This window comes from Microtus ochrogaster, linkage group LG9 (genome assembly GCF_000317375.1).
Source record: "Microtus ochrogaster isolate Prairie Vole_2 linkage group LG9, MicOch1.0, whole genome shotgun sequence".
NCBI lineage: Eukaryota > Metazoa > Chordata > Mammalia > Rodentia > Cricetidae > Microtus > Microtus ochrogaster.
In genome coordinates, this window is record NC_022034.1 from 31,951,746 (window position 1) to 31,972,941 (window position 21,196).

At 42.5% G+C, this 21,196-nt stretch overlaps 1 protein-coding gene across 8 annotated transcripts in view; it reads right to left on the reverse strand.

Moving 5' to 3' along the window:
• Positions 1–21,190, reverse strand: part of Fam184a (family with sequence similarity 184 member A) — a 121,870-nt gene extending 100,680 nt beyond the window's left edge. For 7 of the 8 annotated variants that reach the window (XM_013352424.2, XM_013352422.2, XM_013352423.2 and 4 more), the window contains exon 1: positions 20,921–21,190. In XM_013352424.2, coding sequence (XP_013207878.1) covers positions 20,921–21,091 — 171 coding nt within the window. In that variant the 5' untranslated portion in view covers positions 21,092–21,190. The remainder of the gene's footprint in view (positions 1–20,920) is intronic. The other variant, XM_005363629.2, reaches the window with a different exon arrangement.
• Positions 21,191–21,196: the final 6 nt, after the last annotated feature.

Below are 21,196 nucleotides of genomic sequence, written 5' to 3' on the forward strand. Positions count from 1 at the left end.
ATCACAATCTTGCTGTAAAACTTCAGTGTGTGTCAGTGTTTGACAAATATCTATGATTTTTGAGCTGCTGCCCAACATTTACAGAGCTGTGAGCCCGAATTTCCACACAGTAAACCTCCTTCTAAAACTCCAGAGTCCCATGGTAGACGGACTAGCTGTTGCTTAACATCTTAAAGTTTGGCTCATGCTGTCAAAGAACACTACAGGTTGTAAAAGGAGACTGCCTGTTCATATCCCACCACCCAGACATGAATAATCACACAAAACTATATTAATTACAACGCTGCTTGGCCAGTAGCTTAGGCATATTCTTAGCTAGCTCTTACATCTTAAACTAACCCATTTCTATTAATCTGTTTATCACTATGAGGCTGTGGCTTACCAGAAAAGTTCCTGTTCAGACACTGTGTAGCCGCTAAAGAAGACACAAACTGAAACTTACTGGTAGGCCACAGCCTCGTAGTGATATATTGATTAATAGAAGTGGGTTAATTTAAGATGTAAGAGTTAGTAAGAAGCCTGTACTAATAGGCCAAGCAGTGTTGTAATTAATTTAGTTTCTCTGTGATTATTCAGGTCTGGGCAGCCAGGAACAAACAAGCAGTCTCAATTTATAACAGGTATACAGTATAATAGAACCAGACTAAAAAAGACTTTAAATAGGCTACTGTGTGTGTAGGTACTTAAGAAAAAAAGAAATGGGTATAGACAGTCATAGGAAAAAATAGTTTAAAAATGATTAAGTAAAGTCTAAAGAAAGAGTAAAATAATATAAAAAGAATAAACCATATAAAGTTGGGAAGTACATAGGGAGTCTGGATCCTGAATGGTGTTTTGTTGACATTTAAATTTTTGAATGCTGATAAGCAAATGATAGTTGTCGAGAGACAGGGGACACTAAAAAGACTGGTGAATTAAACCAGCTTAGATATTTTAGGGATATCTTAACTTTAAAATGAAATTCAGAAAATGTATTGCATTAAGGAAAGGTTATGCTCTTGTTTCCACAGAAAATGAAAGGCTGTGGATTCCTTCAAAACTAATAGGGGCCAGATTTGATTGGGGGAGACTCGCTGAAATCTTGGCTACAGACATAAAGAAATAAACTTAGTAAAACTATATGATAGGTGAGGTATATGCTGACCCCTTCACATGGGGACAGCTCTGAGACTGAATGAGACATGATACATTTTGTTGGCTACAGAGTCCTCATGACTTATTATTACATGCCATCCTTTCATATGGCATGGATAGAGGTTATACAGTCCAAACAAACTTACAAAGTCGACATATGTCTTTTTAACTGTTCAACATAAAACAAAAATCATCTTTAGCTGGCTTGTATATGATGAACTTCCATATTTGTACTAATGTAGATATGTATTACTTTCAAACTTTGTGTGTTTTCAGAGCAAGGGGACCAGACTCCAATGAAAGTGGGTGACCCAGCCTTTCAGAGTGCCTCTGTTGCAGCATCCTATGTCCTGTGTTCAGAGCAACTTCAAGGAGATGGTCTGGCCTCACAGACTATTCTAGCCAGGACTTCTCGTAAGCCTTATACTTTCCCATTACACAGAGACTAAATAACATATGTTATAACTAGTTTTCTTAGGAATTGGCCATTATCTCAATTTCCTCAAGGTACCCTGGGAATGCTGTTGCTCCCAGACAACAGGAAGCAGTCTACAGAACACAACACTCACATTTCCAAAAGGTGGAGTGGGTGATTTTTGTCATTAAGTGGGTTATGGATGTTTGTCATCATTTAGTGGGAATATAGGAATATAGGATAAAAAGACAACTATTCATCTCAAAAGATTTACATTGGTATAGATTTTTGAATATTGATACAAATTTAAGGTTATTTTTGTTTTACTGTATATATGATTCTACTGTTGTTTAAGGTATTGTACCTATGCAGTCCATTTAAAAATATAAAGTTCTGGTTTTTGAAAGCTATTACTATAAACTGTAAATGATAATTGAGAAATGCAGATTAGTAGTTAGTCATCTATAAAAAACCAAACTTGTAGTCATGTTACATTTTAGATAGAGAGGTGGGTGATCTTTGAACACTTCAAAGACCTACAGAATATGGCATTTAAGATGCTTAATAACCTAAGGCTTGTCATGACAGTGAGAGATGTGTGCTCCTGGCAGCACCAATCTACTTCATAAAAAGATGAAACTATTATTGTAAAGTTTATAAGGTTAAGAAACATAAAAGCTTTAGTTACTTATCAAAATAGAGGAGAGGGGAAGATGTTTTAAGGTCTGAAAAGATGTTTTTAAGAAGGAAATACAAGTTATGATAGAAAATGGTTTAGGTGTAAAACTTTGGACTCAATAAGATAGAATTGATAAAACACAATATCTCCAAAAATGCCAAAAACACATAGACAAAAAACAGTGAAAATAAAAGTCACCTGACAATTGTTCTTACTGTATATAGTTTTACTATGTTAGAGTTAAAAACCTTTTTTATTTAGACAAAAAAGTAGAAAATATTGTGGGATGTATACTTGGTGAAGATATGTTTCTGTCATTGGCATAATAAAAAGCTGAATGGCCAATAGCTAGGCAAAAGATACAGGCAAGTTTCCCAGAGAGAGAAAGGAAGAGGAGGAGGAATCTAGGAGGGTCGAGTCACCAATCACCAACCGGATGCTGAGGAAGCAGCATGGGCACTATGGAGAAATGAGGTAATAAGCCACATGAAATTACATAGGTTAAAACAAATGCGTTCTTAAGAGCTAGTGGGACAAGCCTAAGGTAAAGCTGATCTTTCATAATTAATGAGACATCTCTGCGTCATGATTTGTGAGCTGGAGGGCCAAAGGAAAGTCTGTTTCAGTCCCTAGGTAGAGAAGCCGAGCTCGTTAGTGTTCTTTAAAGCAGTTCATTTTTTGCACTTATCAAGCAAACTCAGGTTCTGGAGTAATCCTGACCCCTTTTCTCCATCAACATGAAAAACAATAGCCCTTTTCACAAAATTGCAGAGAAATGCAAATATTTGTGTAGTTGCCTCCTCCGTTGTAAAATGGCTGGTCGCTGTAATCAGGAAACATACCAAAGGCAATGAATAATATGTTATTTATCATTATGTTGTAAAGAGATTATTGTTTTCATCTTGTTTGCCCCTGGCCCCTGCCCTAAATTACTTGCTAAGAAGAAATTCATTCAAGATTTAAAGTTTTATGCTCACAGCCTATAATATACAATGTGTTGGTAAATTGCCTCCTGCTGTTTAAGTTCACCACGAAACTGTCTCTGGAAACAGAGTTTATCCTCACATCTCAGATTCACACGTTCATCTCAGTGTCCTCCAACACTCCTTGTGCAGGACTGGATTCCCTGATCCTGTCACAGGGAGGAAAGAGAACAGGAAAAACAGTCCAATATGGAAAACAATGTGCCCTTGAAAACTAGAAGGTAATCCATTTCTAACAGAAGTTATTATTGCTTATTCCATGCCATGAAATGTCTGCAATGGGAATGGGAAGTCAGAAGTTCAGCCATGGGAAACTCATCTATGCAGAGAGAGCTCAATCAGGAATGCCAGGTGATTGCCTCAACTTCTCCAGTCATTTCTACTGGGTTTCTACAATCCCCAATATGATGATGTTACTTCTGTTTGATATCTCAATCAGGCTACTCTAGTCATATCTCAATCATTTCTGCTGGTCCTCTATTGTAGACTCCTGTTCGAATGGAGTTTAACTACCTGCTGCTTTTCTCTATCTGTTCCTTGCTACTTAAATCTTTACTCTTGTTTATGATGTTGGGGGCATTGCATGAACATCTTTGAGCCACAGATCTCCAGACAAACCTAGAATGTTCAGCACACCGGATTCTCTTTCCAAGAATGATCAATAACCTGTTCTTCCATCTAGCGATTAACAGACTGGTGCTTTGTGCTACCTCTTGGGTTAGGCCATATCAAGCTCTAACAACCAAAACCACAAGTGGGCTAGTGATCTAAATGACCCTAACAACCACAGGCTCCCCCAAGCTTCTACAACCAGGACCAGAAGTGGCTAATAACCCAAACAACTTCTAAGCTAACTATGACCAAGACCAGGCCAGACTCTTAGGCCCCTAAGCTAGGACAGGTAGTGTATCTCTAGAACTCATCTTCTGGTAGGAAATGACATGTACCCTGAATTGAGTTTCAATGTAATTACACTTCTTTGTGAAGTGGGGAATATATTATACCAGGAAACGTTTTTCCTAATTATTCTGGGATTAAATACACTGGGAACAAACTGACTACTATTAGACTGACCCAGAGTCTGGCCAGGTTGACAAAGTCAAGCTGTACCAGGTTCTCATTCTTACCTCTTTGTGTGACTTGGCTTGCCTCCCTGCTTGGACACCTACACAGACTCCCTCAACTTAATAAATCCACTCATTTGAAAGCAAATGCATGACTAGCTTAGGTTGTTCTCAGAACCACACAGAATGAAGCCATATAAATTAACTCGTCTGTAAGAAATTCTGCTACAGTCAACTCTATAGTATCTACAGCCCTGACCAACTTCATGAGAGGTACTGACCCAGAACAAGCCAGCTAAATAACATCTATGGAACAAAACCCTAGAATTAGTGTGCAAAAGTAAATGTTTATTACTTTAAGCTGCTCAGTTTCTGGGATAATTTGCTACCTTACAGTAGATAACTAATACATATCCTTCTTACTGCTACCTCTATTAATAGTACCTATAAAGTCAATTCTCTCCTTCATTCATCAAATATTTAAGTACCTAATATGCAACAGACCTGTCCATCTCAATCTTCCTCTACAACAAACTGTCACAAAGTCCTGACATGCTGAACTCTCAACTATTTCTCAAATTTCCTCTTTCTTTGCCACCATTTTAAGGTCTCAAAATTTCTCACCAATATCACTATTATCAGCTTTCCAATTTCCTTCCTTGATCTCAATGTGTTATCAAGAGGATCTACTTGAGATAGAGAGAAACAACAAGTATTCATGACAGCTAAGGAGAAAGCTCTCTTAAAGAAAGAATGACACCTGACCCTGCTGGTGATGGTGTGGGTCATGTAGTATGTGTCCAGAGAGATACCCTGCCTCCCGCCCCTCCTCGACTACAGTACTCAGGAGAGCAGGCCCTGCACCTCACCCAGGCACCACAGTAGTGTCAATCCTGCCTGCTGGTGGGAACACAGGTGAGTTTGCCCTGAGGTTGTGAGAGTTGGAGAGCTGGCCCTGTGCCCCTTGTACGCCATGTGGTAGAGGAGGGGGGAAGATGCCCTCCCCCCTTGCCCCTTGCCACCTGTGGTAGACAAGAACCTGCCCCTGCCCCTTACCAGATGCGGAACTAGAGAACATGGGCCCTGCATCTCACTTGGCCAGCAAGGTAGAGATGATCCCATTAATGGAGGCATGGGTGAGCCGGCCTAAGTGTGAGACACTGGGCCCTGCCCCTCACCTGCTATATGGTGGTGTGGGCAAAGGAGAGAAGCCCCCTGCTCCATGTCCCTCGAGGCCTGTGGTAGGTGGGTGCTGCAGAATATTTGTTAACACTATGAAGATGTGTCTTTGACAAGGCAACTTCTGATCGGTTTATTAAAGAGCTGAATGACCAACAGCTAGGCAGGAAGATGTTTGGCAGACAGAGAAGACTCTGGGAAGAAGAAAGGCAGAGTCACCAGCCAGAGATGTAGAGAAGACAGGAGGTACAAAATGGAAGAGAGGTAACACTATATGGCAGAACACAGATTTTAAAATATGGGTTAATTTAAGGTATAAGAGCTAGTTGAGACAAGCCTGAGCTAAAGGCCAAGCTTTCATAATTAATAATAAGTCTCTGGGTCATTATTTGCTGGCAGTTCAAATATAGTCTGACAAGAAAGCTCACTACAGATGAAAGAACCATCCCTGCAGTCACTAGAGCAAGAGAGCTGGCCCTGCCTCTCATGATCTGCAGCCTTTGGCACAGTGGCCCCTATACCTTGCCTGGGCAACACAGTAGAGCTGGCCCTGGTGGTGCAGGTATGGGTGAGTCAATCTGAGGACATGAGCAGGAGAAATCAGCCCTGCCCCTGCTTGCTGTGAGACACTCCTTCTCATAGAGTGACCTAGCCAGGGCAGTTCTGGAGAGTTAACCCCAGTGTTGAGGATGAAGGAGAGCTGGCAGGCTGAATAACCCAGCAATACCCAGACCCTGAACCAGAGCTATGAGTCAGCCCATCCAATCATCCACCCATCTATGATCTGCTGGAGCACATGAACGGTCTGGTCTTGCAGACCCAAAGTTAAAAGATCTCCATAACACAGGACAACAATAGGATATGCAAGAGGAGTCCCAGTGAGGGCCCGGTATTGATGATGTAACAAAAACCAGAGACTTCAAATCAGACCAATGACTTGTAGCAATGAACACTTGCAAGTAACAATAAATGGACCAAAGAATGGTGTGGCTCACTGTGTCACACACTACAGCTTGCACAACCAGATGTTTCCTCTTTCTTTTTTTCTCTTTTCTTTCTAATTTTATTTTGTTTTATCCTAGGGCAGGGGTTGCATGGGTAGAGGCCTAATGGGAAGGGACAGGGAGAAGAATGGGCTCGAGATGCATGATGTGAATTCCACAAAGAATCAATAAAAAGTTAAATCTGAAAAAAAAATACGGCATTAAAAAAGGAAAGATGGAGGGAGGGAGGGAAAGAGGGAGGGAGAAAGAGAGAGAGAGAGAGAGAGAGAGAGAGAGAGAGAGAGAGAGAGAGAGAGAGGAGAGAGAAAGACACAAGTTTCTGCTGAGATAAATATGTTCAGTCTGCTAGCGTTGCTAGTTTCAGTAGAGTAGAAGGCCTCATCTCCCTCAATATGTATAAAGCACAGTGGAAAAAATATCCAAACACAGCACCATCAGAGAATTCAGCAAAACCAACTGACCAAACAAAACTACATGTAAGTCCTGGCACTGATTTCCTATAACTACTGTAATAATCAGCCACAAAGCCAATGGCTTCAACACAACCTAAAGCTGCTCATCTTAAAACTTTGCAGCTCAGGGATCTGAAGTTTTACTGGGCTAAAATATGGATGCTCACACACTTCTTTCCTTGTCTTTTCCATATTTTTAGAAGGCACCTACAGTCCTTGGTTTGTGCTCTCCGCTTCCCGCTTCATAACCAACAGAGACTAGTCAACATTTCTACATGCCCAGCCACTGCCTCTTCATCTCCCTCTTTCACTGAGAGAGTATCTTGAGATTCTTCTTCCCCAACAGAATAATCAAGGGTAATCACCCGTAGCAAGTTTCTTAATCACATCTGGAAACGATGATCCACACTCACAGATTTCTGAGATGAGGATGGAGCTGTTATCTCTTTTCTTGGGAGGAACTATTCTGCCATCAGAAATAGATTTTTTGTAAAACTCTCCGCAGTTAAATAAAAATAGAGCAGATAGTAACAGTAGCTTAGAGTCAGAGGTTCAGGGTATGCATGCTTCTAAAGAAAGTCTAACATTAAGGCAAGGGGCTTGGCTTCTAGGGAGATTATTATTTATTTCAGGTCAGCTGATTTTCTTAACTCTTAATTAGCACAGTTTTCTGATCTGAAGTCTTTCATCAGTATATTTTGAATATGTATGTATGTGTGTTCACACATATAACATGTCTCCTCATCAGTGATTTTTTAAAATTTTTATAACATTTATTTACTTATTTCATGTGTGGATATATGTGGGTGTGGGTACCGATGCCATAGCATATGTGTGGGCATCAGAGGACACTTACGGGTGTCAGTTCTCTCATTCTATCATGAGGTTTCTGAGCCTGAACACAGGTTGTCGGACTTGGCAGCAAATGCCTTTACTCACTGAGCCCTCTCTCCAGCCCTCTGCAGTGTTGTTTAAACACACAAGGTAACTGGGATCAGAAAGAGAAGACAGAAAGAAACACATGCTACTATTAAAAACACCAAAAGGGCTGACCAGGGACTTAGTTCAGTGTAGAACGCTGCCAACTGTGAAAGGGGGCCAGGGTTCTGCCCTAGACAAAAGAAAGTGGTACCCATCCTAGATAATTTAAGAAGACAGCTGCATGGAGAGAGATTAAAACCATAAGCCTAAGACATTCTAGACTTGACTTGTCTTTTTTTTTAAGTTTCCTATCTATCACAAAAATTTAGTCCATAAAACATTCAATCAAGTGTGTGACAGACTCAACCTACAGACTTCTAGGTGTCTGTCTTTATACACCCACAAAGACTTCTAACACACCATCTGGCACACTGGCGGAGTACACCAGGAAGGAAGCAACTGCAAATCAATTCTAAGCAAATGATGAACACAAAAGACGTGGCTTTATTTAAATAAAGCTAAAAGGGCACAGCAGTGCTAAAGTTTTCGCTGGGTTTGTCTTTTAATTTAACGGTCACTTTTTTATGTGTGCGAGTGTAGGGAGGTCACACACCATGTGCACAAGTGTGCACAACCTGCAGGACTGGTTTCTTTTCTTCCACCATGTGGGTTCCGGGAATCAAACTCAGGTTACCAGGCTTGGCAGCAAATACTCTTATCCTCCGAACCATCTCACTGACCCTCTCTCTGTGTTTTGAAATGAATTACACATTGTGTCACTTTCTGACACAGGGCAATGTGGCAGATACGATTAACATGCAGGTGGCAGATCTGAATGTAATTTTAGAGCATACTTCTGACTGTAGCCTGGGCCAGATGACGGGCAACTCACACAGAACATGAACACTCTTGCCTCCTTGAGCCCTTCCATTGTCTCAGCACCAAGTGTTTGGGGAAATAACAAGAGCCACAGTTGCAATAATAGCAGGGTGTTCAGGGTGGTAATAACAGACCCAGTCACACAGGCCCATACCAACAGCTGAAAGCCAGAGCCAGGGTTAAGTAGATGCAAAATTCTGCCTGTTTTTGGATGTAGCCTATCTTTTGAACCCACAGAACTTCCTACGTGTGAATTTACCTTCCTGCTAAAATGTGTACGTAACTCCAAATCTAACACTCACGGTGTGTTAGGTAAGCTCCATTTGGGCATGAATCACACAGTGAATTCAGTGTCAATGAACCAACAATGCGCAGTGTTCCAGGCAGACATAAACAAAGGCATCCATGAGCTGACCTGCTGAGGACATGACAGACCAAGGGGCTGTCACCAACCTCATTCCAATTTGCCAGAGAACACAGAGCATGGAATGTGAGCTGCTTTGAATAATGAGAACCGACCGGAAGTTCATCGCGCCTCAGCTTTGCTTTTAGCTACGGTCCCCAACAATGCAAAACATCCCTGTTTCCCAGAGACCCTGGGCAAAACAGACTTTGTGTTAGAGGCAGTGTTGGCAGAGGCTCAGCCTGGAGGGAAAGGGCTGGAGCACACAGGGTCTGACATTTATTGACCGCCTCTCGTCTACATAAATCATCTCAGTTGACCTTTGCAATAACCGTGCAGTAGGCTCTGCTATTGTCAGTTTATAACGGAGGTGCAGAGAGGTGAAAACGTTTACTGAAAGGCAGCACATCCGGAAGTCATAAGACATACTCAAGTAGAGCCGAGGGAAGCAGGGCTCTGGCCCTCTCATGAACACTGCTGAGGCTTTCCTAGAGGGTCTCTGGCCTGCTCACGGAAATCCAGATCTCACACACGTAATCTAGGCCCAGGCTCCCAGGTTTACCTCCATTCCTCCTACTTCCTGGCCAAACATACCATAGAGATTTGTAACCACCAAATGCACTAACCAGAGCATCAAAACCTTATTAAGGAAGAATTTAAGAAGCAAAGGTTCTTTGCCTGGGGAGAGGATCTACATAACTCTTACCAAATAAGAACCAAATCAAATAGAAAAAAATTGTCCATAGTAGTATATGCAGAATTTGTCATAATTTATTAATAAATTTATGATATATGTGATCAGCATATTCCTATTACATTTTCTCCATCAAATAAAAAATTCAGAAAAAAACACAATCTAATATGGGATAGTAAAAGTCATAGAAATAAGTAATTAATAGTGCTTAGTTCAGGGTTTATGAAGACATTGAATAAATTTTATAAACACATGTACCTCTGAATTCCACTTCAGTCTTGTTATCCCCTTTCATGTAGTAGATCATTAAACACACACAAACTCACACTGAAGTGTATCCCCCAATCACAACACTTGGCTGACATTTAACGTCTAAGAATAAGAATCCTATGCTGTATTTAATCACAAAATCTTTTCGGAAAGAAATTGGATCTTGTTGAGGTCAAGCTTAAGCCAGGTGACGGACACAAATATTGGCTAAGCGTTTCCAATGCAAAAGTCCAAAGCTGAAGCTTTCTGGGCACTGAGTAAGGCTGCTACATTTCAAACTTGACTTCATGTGATAGGTCACAGTCAAAATGCAGATGTACCAAAAACACCTCAAAAACTTGCCATTACTGAGTCTGGGTGCGTATCAAACACAAGTTTGTTTCGTGTTAAAGTTTGTGTCCCATCTCTGCATACATGTAAATACTCCAAAATCTAAAACAGTTCAAAATAAGAGACCTCTAGTCTCCAGTATCTGAGGTTGGAGATACTCAGTCTGTACCTATAAATGCCCACTCCCCACAACAGGCAATGTCTATGCAACTGAAAAGGCCATGGTAGGAAATTTCCGTATTCAGTTTTGAGCTCCATTGATAAGTGAGAAATGCCAAATAAAAAGGGAATGAGCAAAATATATTCCAGGGCCCAGCCTTCTGACACTGAAACATGTCAGCATCTATGAGGCTCAGACTTGTCGGAAGACAGTCCAAGCACGGAGTCCTGTGAGGAGAACTCTGAGTGATTGTGAGAAAACTCCAAGAAAGCAAGGCAAGAGTCTTGTGACTTCAGTTTCTTCAAAAGCACCTAATTGTTCTTGGAATGTGCTTCCATGCTCTCCCAGGTGCAGCGGAGAGGAGGGGGTTTACTTCAGGTTGCTCATTACAACTGGCTACTGTCATTTGTTAAAATGCCTCTATGGGAAAACATGGTTTTGTCACATGCAGCTTGTCCCTGTGACTATATACAGCTTGAACTCATGAGAACCTTACTCATGAGCTCTTTCTCAACGCTCAGAGTACAAGTTATCTGATGTTCCAAATAAAGATGGCTATTACACGAGCCTTTAGTCTGTCTAATTTTTAGGTTTTATTCTCCCAGGTCCCACCACCTTTAGAGCAGTAAACACACACTCAAGAATTATGTAAAGGAATTAAAAAAAAATCACAACAATGAAAAAAATCTCATCATGTTTTAAGAGAGTTTTTTGGGGGGCACATGCATAGCTATCCTGGGTTGCATGGAGTCTGGGTTCTCAGGTTGGATATTCATGATTAGCCTAATTAGGCTTAGCTTAGTGGTATTAAATTAACTTTGGCTTAATATCCTGTATTAAGGATCATAATAATGACTTGGGGCTGACAAGGAACCATAGTTAACTTACGAACAATGTTTTTAAAACACATTATGTTAGAAGGTGGGCAATGATCAATCTCCAGGTAAGTTCCAGTTAACTAAAACAACTTATTCCCTAATATTAGATAAGAAATTATTCTAGTATTTTAATAAAATTATCAAGCATATTTAGTAAACTAATTTTGGACAAAATGTTTTCTTTTCCAACCCCTTTAAATTTCAATACAGACATGGTACACACAGATAGGAGATGCAGACTAACAACTCTGAAGGGCTGTTAGAAATGCTATCTGCCTTGTAACAACACAGCCCCTATGTTAGAAATGCTGTCTGCCTTGTAACAACACAGCCCCTATGTTAGAAATGCCGTCTGCCTTGTAACAACACAGCCCCTAAAACACAACACAGCCCCTAAAACCCCCACGGGGGTGCCACGGTTGACCACTGACCCTATTTGTCCCTCTTTGTAAGCACTAGAGCTATGAGATTCCATGTATACATCAAAGTGACCTTCGAAGAGAAACAGCACAGTGCATACATTCAGCAGGAATGTAGGAAAGAAGAAAGCCTCAGTGATAATCAGTTCCAGGTCTACAAAAGGCAACTGTTTGTTGATGCAGTTTAGCAACAGCTAAGAAAACACTCTGCAATATCAGCTTTGGTCTCAGATGTTAAATATACCAAAAACCCTGGTAAATCACCCACTTGCAAAGTTGGCGATTCTGTTACACATGAAGTGACTGGCAGGCAGGGTCTATTTTTCCAGAACAAAGTGAAGATCTTTCATCTGAACAGGGAAATTTGAAATACTCCAAAATTCCAGCAGCATTTTGTTTGTTTCCTCTCCCTGTGGGGTCTTAACACATATTCCAACTGTTCTTGAATTCATGAGTTCAAGTACTCCTCCTGCCTAACTTCCACTCACAGTTCAGCCTATAGGCACATGGAACTGTGCCCAGCTCTTAAAAACATTTTCAAGACTGTCCTGTAACTCTAACATTTTGAGTTCTGAGGCATTCTGGACTTTCTAAGTTGGGATGTTTGGCCAGTAAAGTATATGCAAATATGGCCAAATAAAAACACAAATAAAGCTCTTGGGAAGCTAAAATATTTCAAATTCAAGCATTCTGTCTGGGTAAGAGAAACTCAATGTGTAATATTTCAAAGAGCAACTTGGTTACTAGGTAAAGCTAAAAGAGTTACTGTGGCTCAAATAGGCTTAAAACAGAAAAGCCTACGGACCAGATGGCAACATCCCCCACCCTCCATCAAACTACCATTTGGAACACTGTTTCCCTTTTCAACCCTAAATTCAGTTAACAAATGTTCCCTGCAGGTGTCTGCCTCCAAAACGGCCCACTGTGCACCAACTATGACATTTATTTAATGTCCTTTTTATTCACAAAGGATCTGAAGGATAGGGACTTTCTACAGTGAAAAACCAGCAGTGCGGGGCCAAGTCCCATTGTGCGCATCAGTCTCGCTTCGCAGCAGCATACTGACTTCTTTTGGATGTTCATGGAGAAGAGACGGATTTTTGTTTCGTTGTTGAAATCTCACGGAAACAGCGGCATCTCGTCAGTAGGTCCGCTCTGCCACCCAGCACCTAACTGCCATTACAGACCCAGGTTACTCTTCATGCCCATCTCAAATGGAGGCCATCCAGAATTTTCAGAAATAGTCATCATTTTAGAACAGCAACCGACATAATCCGATTAAACCGGTTACTTCAACACATATACTAACTTAATCATTTTCATTCATACCACTTCTTAAGGCATTGGTAAGGAGAAGAGGATGCAAGGTTTTTGTAGGCAAACAGAACAAAAAAAATCAAGTGATAAAAGAAAATTGGAAGTTTTCTAGTGCATAGCCTCCAAGAATTAAGCAAGCATCCAATAGAAAAACATTAAAATGACTACAGGAGTAATGTCTACACCAAGCAAGGCCACCTCTAAATCAATTCAATGAACAATCTTGTAAGTCTGCAATTTAGTCACTGGCAATAAAAACTCAAAATATCATGAATGAAATGGAATGGAATCTGGAAAACTGAGTTCAAATCCTGACAGTCTGTATAACTTTCCCATAATTTTGGATCCTCAGCTTTTATGTCTGTAAATGGTTTAAGCATGCAGAGTCTACAATGTCTGTCTAGAGCTTCCTTTAACTATAAAAGGCAGCTCCAACCATACCATTCCCCTTAAAAATGTTTTGGACAACTAATAGGATATTGTGGTTTTTCATTGGCTTTAATTTTGAAACAGGGACTTGTTATGGAGCCCAGACTGGCCTGGAATTCACTATGTAACTAAAGTTGGCCTCAAACTCATCACGATCCTCCCGACTCAGCTCACAAAGGTTAGAATTACAGGGCCACACTACTACACCTGTGTATCGTGCTTTTGTGTGCATTAGTAAAATCACAGAAATCAATCCACCCAGCAAGACTAGAAGATTATATCCATGCTACTGCACAAGACAAGGGCAGAGCTGCAGTGTAACAAGGGATAAAGGAGGAGGCTGCATCTGGCGTGTGCTCGCACTAAGCTGAAGCAGCCAGATGTTTATGCCATGAGGCTACTTACAGCAATAGCTCAGAAACAAAACTGAACATGATTATGCAGCAGTATCTAATACATGAGTCTGTATATACGTATATAGTTAAATGAAATTTTCCCATCTAAGTTGACAAGATTTCCAAGAGTCACAGACAAACTAACAAGAGCCTCAACACCAGGCATGAGAAACCCTCTTTTGTGGGTTGTACGAGAGACTCCCAAAACATTATAGGCTACAGCTGTTACCTCAGTTGCCTCCCTGAGATGGAAGGTACACCCCTTCCACTGAAGACACGGTGTACTTTGGACACAGCACCCAGAGGATCCGAGCTGGAGCTGACCTGAAAGCCTCCTCCCTGAGGGCTAGCTTTCATGGTACCAGAAGGTTCCATGCGAGCTTCCAGGGGAGGGAAGCAAACAACCGTCCCAGCCAGCTATGGTGCCTATGAACCACAGCCATGGCCAGCATGGCATAATAGCTCTAAGGTGCAGTAGTGTCACCCACACCTTGGTGGTAGCCAACAGCTCTTTAATTAGACTACAGACTGACTCAACAAGAGGGAGGCATGCCTGCGACTGAACACCCAGCCAACTACTCAGTGCTAGTGACGTCATGATCTTGGAGGAGAATCAGTGTATTTAACCGGTATAACCCCCAAGTACATTCTCAACATCTATGCTATCCCCACAGGTAAGTGTCATCCTCACCCCCATGAGGAAACTCATCTTTGCAACAGACAGACCATTACAGGAAGCCACAACTAATCGAAACGCAGAGTCGTGGAGCCCAGTCTCAACGGAAACATCTACAAAACAACTCCTGCGCCTATGGCTAGGAATCACTGCAAAAGAGAGGGCGTCAGGACTACAGGCAGCAGAGGAGCAAAAAGGTTGCTGTGGGATGGAGTTTTCTGCAAAGGCCAGAGTAGCCACACCCAGGGAGTCTCCCCAACACAGCTGCCTAAATATGACCCAAACAAGATGACGCCGATAAACATGCTAACACGGGACAGGAAAGCTCAGGAGGCCTCAACCCTTGGCAACTAAGGAATACTGAGAGCTGGGGGTACTAATCTTCCAGCAGGAAGACTCTACAAATTCGTCATTCAATAGAAAAGAGCAAGAGGGTACATGTGAGGGGCTAGAGAGAGGAGGAGGAAAAGGTGAAATGACGTCGTTATAATCTCAAAAAGTAATAAAAACTAAACAATTAGTTTTATTTAATGAAGAGAAAATGGAATTGTTTTTGAATTTTTACTAGTTTTCACACCACATAAATACATTCTGGCTTGGAATATAGAAAAGCAGTTTCAAGTCATCATAAAACCTTTTAAAAATGTTTGATATAAAAATATCAAATTCATTCTGAAAGATGATGTTATATTTTAGAGAGTTTATATTTTTATTCTTATATCAAAATTAAGTTCATAATTCTTTCCAAAATTTTAATGAACTGACAGTGTATATTTAAACAGCTGAGAATATTTTAACTCAGCCAACCCTGGAAAACCACAGATATAATTTCTCAAAAAATACTGACTTTCTCTACTTCACAATAAAAGTACTTTCCTATTATACCACCACCCCTTCCCAATAAATACTCAGTGACTGTTATAGTGCATGAAAAGTTTCTATATTAAAGTTACAGGAAACAAAAGTTATATTTCCTATAGCTGATAAACTAACAATCAAATAAGTGGGATGGTATACCCATATGTTAAAAACAATGACCACTACTGACAAATTTGCATCATTAAGTATCAAATAAGAAATAAAGGTAACAAATATTATAAACCTTCAGAGTAAGGAAGCCCCCAAAGGACCAGGGCCGTCAGGGAAGCTCCAGGTGTAAAGGCCACTGCTGCCTACTGAAGAAAAGGCCTTGATGGAAAGGACCAAACAGAAAGCTTTTAATTACTAGCTTCAGCTTACTCTCTGTCTTCTGCAAGTAGACACTATAAGCGATGAGTGGAATAAGGAGTGCCAGAGTTTAATGACCTAAAGAGGCATGAGCTAAAATAGCAAGATAGTGAAACAGAAGTTTCTACTCAGAGCCAAAGACAATAAACTAGCCAACAGATGGTCAAAGCACTCTTTACAAAGAGAAAGGTTAAGCATGGCTGAGGTAGGTTACCCCCTAGGTGAACCATTGTCACAACAGCTTTATGGCCATCACAGAGGAGTTCTAGTGGCTTCCTTAGAGAAGCCACAGTGAAGAAGGGTCTGTGGAAAGATGACTGTCCCACACTGAGGCTGAGGAGAAAGTTTTGAGGGAAACACTTGGAGAGCTTGCTTGCCACTTACATCAAGCACGGTGAAGAACATTTGGCTGGGTACCAGATCCATCACTAACAATCAGCAGGATGAGAAGCTGGGTGGAGAAACGTGAGCCTAAGAGAGAAGGCTGAACCGGTCCCACATCCAGTCTGTGAGGTGAACGAGTGTTCCCCATAACCAGATGAGAGTCCTATGAGCAAGAGACCCCGCAGGCTGGGATGGAGCTGCCGGGTCCGGCCGAGAGGCACATTTGGAGCTTGAACAGACCATAACAAAACAAAGATGAAGGTAATGCCAGGCCCAAGAGGTTGAGCAGGGAACCAGCAACTAGTGAAAACTAAGACGCATTTTTATTGTCAGGGAAGTTAAAGTGGAAATCTCAAGCAACTGAGGCAGGAGGTGGAGGACCCACAGGTGAAGATGAGCTGGAAAAGCTGCTCTTCCCTTAGTGTCTTTCCCCGTGTCATTTCAGAGGGATCAGAGACCAGGGCTGGGAAGAGTAGAAACCAGGACAGAAGCACAAACGCTGATGAAACCCCTTCCCCAGTTGCCTACCTTCCCCCTGGCAGGAAGCAGGGCTGAAGGGATGGAGGAGGACAGGAGGCTTCACCTCTGCATCTGCCCTCAAGATTGCATGGTCAGCACTGGACATTTTAATAAGCAGAGTTGAGACTTCCGTAGCCTAGTGACCAGAGACTGATCTATATTATCTAAGGACAACTAGAAAAACCAAGCCTATCTCTAGCCGAAAATGATCCAGTACTAAGAAGCAAATCTGAAGGGACAAAATGTATGGGGGGAGGGGCAAAGCCAAAGGGACAAGGCTTTTCATGGTTCCCTCTCCCAAGTTCTGCTTTTCTACATGAGACTCTAAAGAATCATCATAAGGGCAAGTACAGACGTACAGAAGTAAGGTCTTACAAATCAAACAGAATCCGTTCAGCTGAGAGGGAGCCCTTGCCTTGAAGTCAGTCATTAGCATTTCAGAAACATGCCACAACATGTCCGCCACCAATTCAGCACTCCCTTGCAAAACTTGACACAGATGACCTAAATATTCCTGCCTTACGGGCAGAGACTGTGTTCTGCTTCTGTCTCACTCTGTTAAACTCCCCCCCCCCCAACCCTTAGTAAAATCCCTGTTTATTAAATGGGCGCTAAGAGTAGCTATTCTCACCTGGAAAAGGCTGCCCTGCTGGGTTCTTAGAAAACAGAATCTGAGCAAACATTCCCCCAGTGAGGATTTTTATTAGTTAATATGCTGAAGGGCTGGGGGATACAGCAGAGTATGCTGGGCCGAGTGCTTGCCTAGTAGTCACACAAACATGCCCATGGTCCTGGGCGTGACCCCTGGGACCAAATGGAGAGAAAAAAGAGACGCCTCACCAGGTACATTATACAGTAGATACTCTTCTTCTTTACCCTATCAGAGCTAGTCCAATCTCTGGAGAGCAAGACTTGAAGACCCAAACAGCACATCAGAATGTGAAGCCATGAAGCTTTGCTATTCAGTAGATCTGCTATACAGATGTTAATAGAGCTGAGCAGAAAACCTCCAAAATAAATAGAGAATCGATAACGCTATCAAACGCAGAACAGAGAGCCCTTCTGCGAGCCCAGGACTCTGGAGCACTGGTACCTGGGGTCAGTCTGAGGCCCTGTCTTAAAAAAATATTAAAGTTAAATTTAAAAGACTCCATTAAAAGTGTTTAAATATCCCACCCACGTTTTCTTAATCCTTTGTTGGTACATGATAAGTATTTTCAGTGACAACCTGAATAAAGAGCCCACTATGTGTCATTACAGCTCTCTAAGTATCATGACCCCTACTGTTAGTTACACCTAGGAAAGCGAGGCCCAGGGCTAGTGACTTGCTTGAAGTCACACTATGACTAAGTAGTGGAGCCAGCTTTCTGACTCTAGTGTATGAGAACAGCACACATTCTTAACTATGCTGCTTCTTTAATGCTGGGGAGAGTCCATTTCATTTTTTAGTTGTTGTTGTTGTTGGTGGTGGTGGTGTTGGTGGTGGTGGTGTGGTATGTGTGTGCACATATGCGTGTATGTGTATATGTCTTTGTATGTATACTCACACATATGTATATGCATGGAGGCCAGAGAATGATGTCAGGTGTCTTTCTCAATCACTCTCCATCTTATTCTTTGAGACAGGGTCTCTCACTGAACCTGAAACTTGCTGTTTCTGCTCCCCAAGCTCTGGGATCTGAATGCATGCTGCAGCACCTAACCTTTCTATGTGAGCGCCTGGGATCAAGCACAGGTACTCATGTTTGCGTGGGCAAGCACTTTATCAGCAGAGATCCCTCTTTAGCCCAAGTCCCTAGTCTAATGGCTACCTCCACGTTATCTTGAAATGAAAGCAAAAATCAAGTTCCAACCACAGTTCTATTTAATTTACCTCCTACTGATATGAACACATTAGCAAACTCTTTCCGACAATCTCAGACAGCAGCTACACTGGAATGTCTAACATCTAGTAATCCCTGAATATACACGCTCATGATGTAAGGTTCATGGAGTATATGTGACTACAAAACTGAACAAATTCTAAAATGATAAACAAGGAAGCACAGCATTTTAGAGTTTGTGAGATTGACTGCAATGGAGTTCTGTTATTAGACCGTTATTAGACTCGGGTTTTATCTTGGGCAATAAAAAGGCCAACAATAGGGGTGGGGGAAGCCCTAGGCATTTCCGTACAATGTCATGGTAATCGGTCCTTACCAACCAACATGACTCCACACTATCCTGCCCAGGGAACACTTGGTAATGTCTGCAGACTTGTCTACTGTTGTTTCTAAATGCAGGGCAGAGGCACATACCACTTGCGCCCACAATTTGCAAGCATGCTGGTAAGGATCTCCGTATTGCATAGACTAGCCCCCTAACAAGGAACTACCCCATCTAAAGAGTCAGCTGTGTTACACTGAGAAACCCCAGCACAGGGCATTAAATGTCTTCTGCAGCACGGGCATTAGAAACAGTAACTACAAACAGGAAATCAGAATGCAGGCACGCTCAGCAGTCACAAAAGCACTGGGCCAGCAGCAGCACCTGGTTCATTACATTTGCGGGTGTGAGAGATGCGATCATCTCCCCTTAATATCCACCTGTGCCAGTCGGCTGAATTGCTTTCCTGAAAACAGAACAGGAAATTGAAGTCTGAGTAGAAAGGGTGAAAGTTTACTGAAGAAAAACAGCTTTTTATTAAATACCACACAGACCCGCTTCTAACCTATGGAGTGTTTGTTACAAGAGTCTCCAAGAGTTACAATCTAAAATAAGAAAACGGTTGTTGTGAACACAACATTTAAAAAAAATGAAAACAAAAAACAGAAAACAGAACAAATATTCATGAGCCTCACTATGACCACAGCATTCTGAAGACCAAACTCCTGAGGAGGCCTGGCTTTCAGCTCCAACAGCGGAAATGCCCTGATCACAAGTGGCCATAGTGACATGCTACAAGTTCCATTCTGAGTTTGAGATCCTTCACAAAAGCAAATAGTAACAACGGCATCTCTGAGATGGTGCTTAGAACAGACACAGACACTCCACAAAAGGCGGTGTGGCTCTGTTTGGTTTAAGTCATGATCACGTGGTTTTTGTTTGTTTGTTTTAAATCTGTCCTTCCATGCATCTCTTTGTTCTTTATTCCTTCTCTGGTATCCTTCTTTGTATCCTCAATCTCAACTCTTTGCTGTTTTTTACCCTCTCATTCCTCCCCTTTCACACGCATCCCCTTTCCTCTCTTTAAACTCAGTACAATTAGACGATGGGGCTCTGGAACTGAGCCAGATCTCTAGAGATCAAGCAGTGAACCTCAGGTCCACCTTTCCCTCTTCAAAACTGCAACAGTTCTACGGAAGGTGGTCATGGCGAGACTTCCAGAAACCACAGATCCGTTTACTTCCACGCAGCGCTGTACTGCTGGTAATATCTCCAGGGATCCACCCCTTATTATCAGTACTAACTAAATTAGGAAAAGAGCTCACGAGCTAACAAACCCCCCTCAAGTACGGTTGGAAAACCGTGCAGGTGATGTATCTATGGGCTCCTTGAAAACCGTCTTCTGATAAAGATGAAACATTTACTAAATGCAAACACAGTGTGATTCATCTAATAAACCTTATTTGACATTATGTCAGGATAAGTAAGGAATGACTCATTAAATCCCTAAAATGGCACGCAAGGTATGTTTCATCCTCCTACAGTCCTCGGAATAACCTCGAGAAGTTTATCCTCCCGTTAACTGTGGGGAACCAGGAGTAGACACCGATTAACTCCGAGGATTCTGGGTCATGTTAGGTAAACCGGTACAGTACTTCACCGGGTACTCTTAGCGCGGTGCCTCATACGGCCCTCGGCAAGAGGCACGGGAGCAACAGGAAAGTCCATTTACTACCGTGGAACCCGGAAAGTGAGCCCTCGGGTGCTCAGTGCTGGTTTACTCTTAGTCGGCAATGGGGTGCAAGCCCTGGAAACGCCGCGGTCGGTGCGGGGTGCGGTCTAGCTCAAGTTCGGTGGCCAGCGTTCCACCCAAGTTTGCGGGGCCATGAGGCAACTCTGGCTGTTGCTTCTCTTAGCTGCCTCCGCCCGGCGCCAGGTGAGCCCCGAACCCCGCACCCCCGTACCTTGGTGAGCTGGGCGATCTTCTTGCTCATCTTCAGGTGCATGTCCTGGCTGTAGTCCATGCTGTGCCCGGCCAGCTGCGTGGCGGCCGGCGTGGAGGGCGCGAATTTGGCCGCCCCGGCCGCAGAGCCGCCGTAATAGTGCTGCTGCCAGCTCATGCCCGGGGTCGCCATCTTCCCGGCAGACCCCGGCCGGGGCACCTGTCCCCGCGTGCGGGGCGAGGCCGGCGCAGCGACGACACGGGGCAGGCGACAGTCGGGGCGGCCGCTTGCCGACCC